The 11,440-nt window shown below is 34.5% G+C and overlaps 1 protein-coding gene across 2 annotated transcripts in view; it reads right to left on the reverse strand.

Moving 5' to 3' along the window:
• Positions 1-5,747, reverse strand: part of LOC132713437 (hemicentin-1-like) — a 92,597-nt gene extending 86,850 nt beyond the window's left edge. For both annotated transcript variants that reach the window (XM_060696039.1, XM_060696040.1), the window contains exons 1-5: positions 5,710-5,747; positions 4,400-4,495; positions 3,080-3,270; positions 997-1,078; positions 633-753 (exon numbers count right to left, since the gene is read on the reverse strand). In XM_060696039.1, the coding sequence (XP_060552022.1) occupies positions 633-753; positions 997-1,078; positions 3,080-3,250 (374 nt within the window). In that variant the 5' untranslated portion in view covers positions 3,251-3,270; positions 4,400-4,495; positions 5,710-5,747. The remainder of the gene's footprint in view (positions 1-632; positions 754-996; positions 1,079-3,079; positions 3,271-4,399; positions 4,496-5,709) is intronic.
• Positions 5,748-11,440: the final 5,693 nt, after the last annotated feature.

Here is an 11,440-nt window from a genome sequence, read left to right on the forward strand (position 1 = left end):
GAATATCTTAGCTCTAGCCCTTTGGGTTCTTTAAAAGAAGATTTTTAAGTTTTTACTATATGCATATAGGAAAAATCAATGACCCCCTGGGGTGAAGCCAATTTTGACCCCAGGGCTTTTATTTGAACAATCTTGGTAGACACCCATAAGGAGATGTTTCATGCTAAATATCTTAGCTCTAGCTCTTTGGGTTCTTTAAAAGAAGTTTTTTAAGTTTTTACTATATGCATATAGGAAAAATCAATGACCCCCTGGGCTCAATTTTGATAGACTTGGTAGACACTCACTAGAAGATGTTTCATGCCAAATATCTAAGCTTAAGCTCTTTGGGTTTTTTAGAAGAAGATATTTAAAGTTTTTTCTTTTGGTTGCCATGGCAGCCAGAGTTCTGCATGAAATTAAATTCTTTGAACAATTTTTAAAGGTGACCACCAAAGGAACATTCCTGTGAAGTTTGGATGAAATTGGCTTAGTGGTTTATGAGGAGATGTCATTTAAAGAAAAAGTTTACGGACGGACGCCGGACGGACGCCAGACGAAAAGCGATCACAAAAGCTCACCCTGTCACTTTGTGACAAATGGGCTAAAAAACAAAGGACTTCGCCAATCATTCAAGAAAGAATTTAACTCACCATGTTATCAAAGGTGTTGGATCTCCCTGTACATTACAAGGAAGAACTACAGTATCACCTTGGTTAATTCTAAAATCTGTTACGTTATCTTCCGGCGAGTCAAACCCAAATATTGGCGGAACTGAAAAATACAAATAATATAATGTATGTTACCAGTAAATAATTAAAGGAATCATTTGTCTGTTTAGGTGTTAATTTTCGTTAATTTCATAAAATTAAACATTATTACAAGTGGCAAAGTGGGAGTGTCAAGGGTCATTACTGAATAATATATGGTGTTAGTATACAAGATAGAAAGTTACAATGTAAGCTGAAATAACATATTGTTCTTGTCAACAGAAGACTATAAAAATATAAACATTACCTTGAACTTCAACCCTCACTAGAAAGGAAGCATTCCCGCCAACATTAGAAGCTAGACACAGGTAGTCTCCACCATGGAATGCCTGAAATAATCATACATATATATGAGCCGCGTCATGACAAAACCAACATAATGGGTTTGCGACCAGCATTGATCCAGACCAGCCTGCGCATCCGAGCAGTCTGATCAAGATCCATGCTGTTCACTTATCAACTCTATTACAAGAAGAGAAACTGATAGCGAACAGCATGGATCCTGATCAGACTGCGCGGATGCTCAGGCTGGTCTGGATCCATGCTGGTCGCAAACCCATTATGTTGGTTTTGTCGTGACGCGGCTCATATATACATATATATATTCTTATATCACTGCTTCAACTTGTAAAACAGTAAACCCTTCAAGATTACTATACACTATATAGACCAGTCTTTGGAAATGTACACATATATGACTGTTTTCAAGTGAAGTTCATTTTTCTCTGCAGCAGTTAAAAACTAACTAGAAATGTGTCCATAGGACACGGATGCCCCCACACGCCACTGTTCTGTCAATATAATGACTCTAGGTCAAATATTTTTTGGACTACAATTATTGTGCCACAAGTTGAAAACTAAAAACCAACAAAGGGCCATAATTCTGTTAAATTTGGTCGCAGCAAAAATTCCTTCCTTTACAACCATCTACACATTAAGGTTGTTTATCCCTGGAAGTTTAAGCAAAATCTGCCATCCGGTTTAAGAGGAGTTGCGTTCACAAAATTTTTTACATAGGATATAGTGAAAAAATCAACAAAGGGCCATAATTCTGTTAAATTTGGTTGCAGCAAAAATTCCTTCCTTTACTACCATCTACACACTAAGGTTATTCATCCCTGGAAGTTTAAGCAAAATCTGCCATCCGGTTTAAGAGGAGTTGTATTCACAAAATTTCTACATAGTATATAGTGAAAAAATCAACAAAGGGCCATAATTCTGTTAAATTTGGTCGCAGCAAAAATTCCTTCCTTTACTACCATCTACACATTAAGATTGTTCATCCCTGGATGTTTAAGCAAAATCTGCCATCCGGTTTAAGAGGAGTTGTGTTCACAAAATTTCTACATAGTATATAGTGAAAAAATCAACAAAGGGCCATAATTCTGTTAAATTTGGTCGCAGCAAAAATTCCTTCCTTTACTACCATCTACACATTAAGGTTGTTCATCCCTGGAAGTTTAAGCAAAATCTGCCATCCGGTTTAAGAGGAGTTGTGTTCACAAAATTTCTACATAGTATATAGTGAAAAAATCAACAAAGGGCCATAATTCTGTTAAATTTGGTCGCAGCAAAAATTCCTTCCTTTACTACCATCTACACATTAAGGTTGTTCATCCCTGGAAGTTTAAGCAAAATCTGCCATCCGGTTTAAGAGGAGTTGCGTTCACAAGATTTCGGGACGTACGGACAGACGGACGGACGGACCAACTTTTGATATTTAAGAGGTAAGTCAGCTCATAAACTACACCTGGACCAAAGTCCATAAGCAAAATCAGCTCATAAAATCAAAAAAATAGCTCTTAATTTGAATTTTATGAGCTTTTGTTCTTTATTTAACTACGGAATGAAGCTCATAAATATCAAATGTTTGCTCGGACAGACGTACGGCGTGACAGACACTCGGACGGACAAGTGCAACGCTATATGCTCCCACTCTGTGGGGGCATAAAAATGGTGTAAATTGACAACTTTCTGAAATCTGGTCTTTATATTTAGACAAACACTACAAGTATAAATGTTCTATAATTCTAGTTCTACAGATATTTAACAGGTATAAACAGTTGTATACTTAGTTCCACCTGGTATATGTGTATTATATAATATATATTGCAATTCTTACATGTTGAAATAAACTTAACTGAAAATATAAGTCTTGATGATATATTTACAATATTATACAATGTTTTGTTTTTTTTAATTAAAATGAAAATTATTTCATAAACCCAGAGCAGTGGTGTATAAAGATTACAGAAATCTTATGAATGTCCAATGTAAATGAACCCTTTAAATGTGTTGTATTATAAATTAAACATCATACATTATTTTACCTGAACATCATCAATGTTAACATTGCCATCACCAGATTTTGTGGTAAATTCATCAGTTGTTATTGCCTGACCTTCATATAACCAGTTGACTTTTGGTTTAGGATTTCCAAGTAATACCTGGCAGTTTAATTCAACTGAATCACCTGTAGTGACCTGTATAACAGGGTCCATGTAGCCAATCAGTGGTGGAACTTAAAAGTAAAAGCAATTTATTTTTAATACCAAATTGGAGCTAAAATATGTCATGATATTATTACAATATATTGGTTCTATCATGATACAGCATCATCATATTATAACAATATCTCGTTTGCAGTACAAACAGTATCATAATCACAATATCTTGGTTCTATCACGATACAGTATCATACTATAGAAAAATGTATCACTGTGTAGTGATACCTCAGAATTGTATCATGATACTGTAGCGGAGTTAATCACAATACATCCATGTATCAATGACATCTGACCATTCTTGCCTCTCACTGCTGTAGGTTTGAGCTGCGTCATGATAAAACCAACATAGTGCGTTTGCGACCAGCATGGATCCAGACCAGCCTGCGCATCCGTGCAGTCTGATCAGGATCCATGCTGTTCGCTATCAGTTTCTCTACTTGTAATAGAGTTGGTAAGCAAACAGCATGGATCCTGATCAGACTGCGCGGATGTGCAGGCTGGTCTGGATCCATGCTGGCCGCAAACCCATTATGTTGGTTTTATCATGACGCGGCTCATTTGAGCAGCTCCAGTGTCTTTGATGATTCATGTGAGGAAGCTATCCAGCTAGCTTACGGAACGTCAGCGGTTCTATTCAGGTGCCCATTTGTGCCTACAATAATGTACAGAGGGACACCTGAGGTCTACCTCCACCAGTAAAGCTGGAACATCAATCACTGCCTTGGACCTTTGCAATGTTGGTGAGATGTTAAACCCAACCAAAGAAAAATAATCTCACTATCCTTAAAAATTGTATTTATTATACATGTATATCTCTATTACATACAAGGTCATCTTAGGCATACAAAACAAAGTAAAACACAACGTTACTTATATGGCAGCATAAATGAGATTAATATTGTAAACTTATAAATGTAATGAGATCTGACTTCAAACTGAACTTAACTAAAATGTTTTGGTGGAAATATTTTGTTTTGTTGTACAGCACATCAACACAATTTAAGTCACAAGGAGCGGAAATAGCAAAGATGATTTTGGTTAGCCTCGGGTGTTACAAAATGTTATGTGATTAAGAATTAAAGTAAGAAATATGTTCAAACACAAGTGATATACACATTGTATGAACTGACTGATCATATTTACCTATTCCGGTAACAGTAAGATAGGCAGATGCTGATACTGTTCCAAACTGGTTCTGGGCAACACACACATAACTTCCCTCATCAGCCTTCCTTAAATCTACATACAAAATGTTTCAAAATAATTCTTTTTAAAACAAAATGATAGAAAAACAAGTGAAACACACATGTCAATAGGAAAAAAGGTGATCTTGTAGTAGCATATCATGCCAAGATCACCCAGAAATACAGCTTGGTGTAAAATTGGTTAAAATAGAAAATATCTTGCTTAGAAGTGATCTAAAAGAAATCATAGAGTAAAATTTATTTAAAAGACTTATCAAATTTACCCTGTAAACAAAATTAATATCTTCTCTAAATTACATGCATACTGATGTAAATATTTAAACAATATAAATATTTATTTAATTTTATCCATAAAATATGGTGCTATATCAGTCAAATATATTTCATATTTTTCTAAAATAAATATGAAATATAAATATGAAAGTGGGCGGAGTCAAAATTTATTTTAAGGGACTTCTTTCGCCATTTTGTTTGAAAAATTTGATAAATACAAAACATTTTTTCGTTGAATTTTGTTTTAAAATCTATCTAGAATGATAGAAAATGGTCTAAGAAAATAAATCCAAACACCAGTATCTTTAATTCAGTCATTAACGCTGTACAGACGTTTAGAGTTGTTTAAGTGACGTCACAATGTAGCGCTAAATATCGCATGCAAAACAAGACAATATGACAACTCAACATGATAAAATGCCACATATTTTCACTCGCCGTCCCTACTCGTGAAAATATGTGTCATTTTATCATGTTTTGTGAAAATATATACCATATTTCACTTAAACGAAAAAATATCCTCTTAGTATTTTATCATTCGCTGCCAAGCTATACTTTTTGAAAAAATCATTTTAATCAAATTCTCTCCCTTGAATGCAGTAATACAGACAAAACATTAATGTGTGAATTATAAGCAGAACAAATATCATTGAAAAAATTTGTAACGAAAATATTTGTAACAGGTTAAGGGCTAATTAAGGTCAAATTAGAATTTTTATTTATCAATATATTTCAAAGAGGGGAGCAGTGACCTAGTGGTTAAAGTGTCTGCCTCTCAACACAGGGAGCAATTATTGGGTTTGAGCCCTACTCGAGACATGATCATATTTCCTCATTTGACAGCAGGACTGGATAGTTCCAGGAAGCGGACTCTAAAGTGATAAATATAAGTTGCAATAAATTCTTTCACAATCAAGCTAAAATAAATATGTTTAAACTAATATATGTCATAATGAGGTATTATATGTGACCTACCTGTAATGAACAGATCTCCTCTAGCAAATTGTTTTATTTTGTTTGAATCAAGCGGTCTACCATCTTGTCGTTTCCAGAATACTTTAGGTAACGGTGAACCTGTTGCCCGACATCTCAGGGTAGCGTTACCTTCAATATCTTCCCCGGTGTTCTCCGGCGCCTCTATTATCTTTGGTCCCGCTTTAAGTAACAATGACAAAGAAAAGAAATTAAAACTTTACCTTTACTGAGCTCATTATCTTAAATGGACTAGTCCATCTTTTTATATTAACTGAACCATTCATCATTTTTAGGGAAATTTTCAAAATAAGCAGTGATTGAATAGGGAAAAATGCAGACCATGATTAGACACTGGTGGTGGTGGTGGTGTTGGTAGTTTTCACCCCGGATTACGGCAGTAAGCTATACTGAATTAACCAGAGCACTATTCAGCCAGCCCATCGTTCCTGGACTGTCATGGCTGTCAAGCAGTTTACTAGTACAAGTTGCCTACACTATCACAAGGAACTGATAACCTCTGTCTACACTATCACACGGAACTGATAACCTCTGCCTACACTATCACACGGAACTGATAACTTCTGCCTACACTATCACATGGAACTGATAACCTCTGCCTACACTATCACACGGAACTGATAACCTCTGCCTACACTATCACACGGAACTGATAACCTCTGCCTACACTATCACACGGAACTGATAACCTCTGCCTACACTATCACACGGAACTGATAACCTCTGCCTACACTATCACACGGAACTGATAACCTCTGCCTACACTATCACACGGAACTGATAACCTCTGCTAGAGCACAGGTACAGTGCAAATGACCATAGAAAGGATGACATGATCAATAACAACTAAAGTGACCTGCACTGTCTGGTATTCAAACCTGGACTGCCCATTTCACAGTGCAACACTCTATCTAACCAATCAATTTTGATCAGACACATCAGATGAGCATGTTGGTTTTAGTCAGCACTGATCACACGGGTTAATTTCTTCAAGGTTTCTCTAAATTCTATTATATATCTTCAACTTTATTTAACGAAAATTTGCCAAGAGCAGTCCAATACTTAAAGATACATTTTATAATATGCCAAACAACAAAATGATAATATTCAAAGCTACATTAAAATAATTTTATCTATACAGTATATTAGAAAGAAAGTTATAAATTAGAATCATTCTTCTTAAAATAAATTACGATCATTAGCATTTTAAACAAATAACATGGAACATTTTGCATGTAAGACATGCACTGATGTCAAATTTATAAATGTATTTAAATGATATCCATGTACAAAGGTAATAATATTTCTGTTTGCAAAATATATCAAATACAAGCAATTATCATAGTATTGCAAGCAATCCATAAGTCCCCTACCGGTTAGAACCCCAGCAACATTTTGATGGGCCATTGACCATTCAATTTTACCAGTGAATGAATGACATGAATGACCTTAAATCTTTTGAGTTCTAAGTTTGTCTATATCACAGTAATGTGTTAAGTTTCCCTGCTTAGTAAGGAAATTATGTTTATACAACCTTGTCATATTATTATGATGTGGGATTTTAAAGTAAATCCTATAAGGAATGAAGAAGTTGGAGTAAAAAATACCAATTACTCGAAAAACAAGAGCTGTCTGTAGGACAGCACGCTCGACTATTCTAAGTGCTTGATAGTAAAAGAGCCTTTATATTGTTTAATTTTTTAAGTTCACAAAAGGGCTAATTTTTTTTTATAAATTCATGTTATAGGCCTAAGAGAGAGTCTTATTATACAGTATTGGCTTGACTATTCGGAAGGTAATGTCACAAGGGTGTTTTATTGAGTATAATAATACTAATTACCTATGAATAAATAAATTTGACAGAAAAGGTACAAAGGCTTGTTATTACGATGTTTTATCAAGTACATCACTGCTTTATTATTATGAATGCATAAAATTGTGTCCCGAAAAAGGCACAAACCCTTCAGTAGTTATTGAGATAACAACTTACATGAAAAACTTAACCACGAATTTCTAAGTTGAAAAAGGGGAGAAAAATCAGCCTAAATGCAAGATAAAATTATGGATCTTTGTCAGTGACCTACAATTATGACCCTAAATGCATATGTGAAGTTTTTAATAAATATCTTCAATAGTTATTGAGATATGTAAAACTTGCATGTAAACACTAACCAAGAGACTAAGTAGAAAAGGGGATATGAATCAGCCATAATGCAAGATAGAGTTATGGAACTTGGTCAGTGACATACAATTATGACCCTCCAATTATGACCCTGTGTAAGTGCATGTGTAAAGTTTCAAGTAAATATCTTTGAAGACCTTTAATCTTTAACCAAAATTTCTAAGTTTCAAAGGGGCGAATAATTCTGCAAATATTGCAGGCAGAGTTATGCAATTTTACAAACTGATGTACATTGTTACTATAAAAAAGTATTTTAAATTTCAATTGAATATCTCAAGCAATAATTGAGATATTTGACTTTACAAAAAAACTTTAACCAAATTTTCTAAGTTCCAAAGGGGCATAATTCTGTTAATATTGTAGGCAGAGTTATCCAACTTGTCAATCTGATGCACCTTGTTACTATAAATAAGTATTGTAAGTTTCAATTGAATATCTCAAGCAATAATTGAGATATTTGACTTTACAAAAAACTTTAACCAAAATTTCTAAGTTAAAAAGGGGCATAATTCTGTCAATATTGTAGGCAGAGTTATCCAACTTGTCAATCTGATGTACCTTGTTACTATAAATAAGTATTGTAAGTTTCAATTGAATATCTCAAGCATTGATTGAGATATTTGACTTCACAAAAAACTTTAACCAAAATTTCTAAGTTAAAAAGGGGCATAATTCTGTCAATATTGTAGGCAGAGTTATCCAACTTGTCAATCTGATGTGCCTTGTTACTATAAATAAGTATTGTAAGTTTCAATTGAATATCTCAAGTAATAATTGAGATATTTGACTTTACAAAAAACTTTAACCAACGCAGACGCCGACGCGGACGCTGACGCCGACGCGACTACAATAGCTCTCATATTCTTCGAATAGTCGAGCTAAAAATCTAAGTTCAAGGGGGACATAATTCTGGAAATAGTCTTGCTAGAGTATTTAACCTTCTCAAAAATGTTGAGTGATAATAAGAAACATATATATGAAGTTTGAAGTAGATACATTAGGAAATAAAGAAGTTATTTAAAAAAAGACAACATTTTTTTTCATAAAAATTCTAAGTTCAAGGGAGATAATACTGATAATTTTTGTGCTAGAGTTGTAAACCTTGTCACATATGATGTGGTTGATGACCAGAAACTTATATTTAAAGTTTGAAGTAAACACCTTCAGAAATAAAGAACTTATAGTGAAAAAGCTGAAAAATTTAAATCAGAAATCTTGAAATTCAGGCTATTTGTTGCCATAGCAACCAGACTTTTCAACATAGGAAGAAAAGAAAAAGATGTGCATAATCTCCAGACTGCCATCTACCCATATTTCAAGTTTCATAAAAATATTTTCAATACTTTTTGAGTTATCACTGGATCCAGTTTATGCGTTAAATTTGCCATATTTTCAGACTATTTGTTGCCAAAGCAACCAGAATTTTCAACATAGAAAGAAAAGAAAAAGATGTGCATAATCTCCATACTGCCATCTATCCATATATCAAGTTTCATAAAAATATTTTCAGTACTTTGTGCGTTATCGCGGGATCCAGTTTTGTGGACAGATGGACTGACGCACTGACAGACAAACGGACGGACAGACAGACGGACGGAGGGTAAACCTATAGTCCCCTCCGGTTAAACCGGTAGGGGACAATGAAAGGGTTAATGCATGCGATAATAAGGTAATGTATGTTAGTGAAATTTTCAACCTACAGCCAACTTCTAGGAATACAGTTGCAGAATCACTGCCGGCCTCATTCACAGCTTCACATTTATATTCTCCTCCATCTTGTTCCTGTGTGCCTAATATCGTCAGCTTTCCATTTGTACCGATCTTCACGTATGATAATGCTCTCAGCTGTTACATGATAAAAAAAATTACATTCTAGTATTTCAACACACAAAATATGACTGTGTATACATACCAAAAATATTAGCTTCTATTCATGAAAATATTTCTGTATGCATAGAGATAATTTTCAAACCACAAGATAAAAAGTTTTCTCTTAAATTGTGTGTTTTGGCTGAATCTAGAAGAAAGTCGGGCAAGACACCAGTGAAAATAAGGAAAATATGTGTCACAGCAGTTAAAAATAAAATTTTTACAGTGAAAATACAGAAAATGAAAATATGAATTTTATTTCATCAGTATTTCTCGATTATTTATTAATAAATATATAAGTATATAATGTAATGAATGTGTCTTATTGTTTAAGTCAATAAGGCCTTATTATTATAGCAGACTATTGGATAAAACTGTATGAAGGGAGGTAACTGCCAAGATGTTTCATATTTTAATTTTGAGTTGTTTCCCTTGGGCAATTTTCTCAATATTCCAGTTAAACTTGGTTTAAGGACAGATTGTAACAGTTATGATATATACCTGTCTATCACCTTTATACCAGTTTATCTGTGGTGCAGGTATACCCACAGCTTCACATGATAATACAGCTTCATCACCATCGGCAACCAATACTTTACTGTCATACTGGGTTATAACTGGGCTCTCTACAAAATATAACAGTGTTTTGTTCCTTTTTTTTTATTTAACTGTTTTTACACAAAACTTGCAAAAATGATGTGTGTGTTTGTTAACCCTTAGTGCACTAAACATGTCAAATGGACTTGTCCGTCCTTCAATCTGGGCAATACCATTCATAATTTTTAGGTAAAATATTAAAATTCAGTAAAAACTAAACAGTGCAGACTTTGATAACACAGCATGGATGTGACATCTGATCTTGTTCTGAACAAGTTGTATCTTAAACCTTGTAACTACATAGTGAACATGCTTTATGAATACTGGAAGTTAGCTGAAGGAAAAGTGGCGGCATGGCCACTGGTTATTGCAGCAGAGTGCACTAAGGACTGTTGACAGCATGGGTTCAAACCCCTATCAGTGGAAAGCTGTTGTTTCCTTGAGCAAGAAACTTTTTATTGCTTTGCACTGGTTGGTTCCAGATACAAATTTGAGAGGGTTTCAATAAGTTTCTGGCTTCCAATACAATAAAAGTAAAATAATTCGTAACAAGAGGGCCATGATGGCCCCGAGGTCGCTCACCTGTATATAGGCCCCCCCAACCCCTCCCCCGCCCCCCAACGTGTTGCAGGCCAATTTAACCCAAGGGCTTTTATTTGCACAAACTTGGTAGACACCCATAAGAAGATGTTTCATGCTAAACATCTAAGCTCTAGCTCATTGGGCTTTTTAAAAGAAGATTTTTTTAAAGTTTTTACTATACACATATAGTTAAAAACAATGACATCCCTGGGGCCGGGCCAGTTTTGACCCCAGGGCTTTTACTTGAACAAACTTTGTAGACACTTACTAGAAGATGTTTCATGCTTAATATCTAAACTCTAGCTATTTGGGTTTTTTCAAAGAAGATTTTAAGTTTTTGCTTTACACATACAAAGAAAATCAATGAACCCTCGGGGCGGGGCCAATTTTGACCCCAGGTCTTTTATTTGAACAAACTTTGTAGACACTCACTAAAAGATGTTTCATGCTTGATATCTTAAACCCTCTCTATTTGGGGTTTTT

Source organism: Ruditapes philippinarum, unplaced genomic scaffold (genome assembly GCF_026571515.1).
Source record: "Ruditapes philippinarum isolate M1 unplaced genomic scaffold, ASM2657151v2 ctg332_1_1_1_1, whole genome shotgun sequence".
In the NCBI taxonomy this organism is placed as follows: domain Eukaryota; kingdom Metazoa; phylum Mollusca; class Bivalvia; order Venerida; family Veneridae; genus Ruditapes; species Ruditapes philippinarum.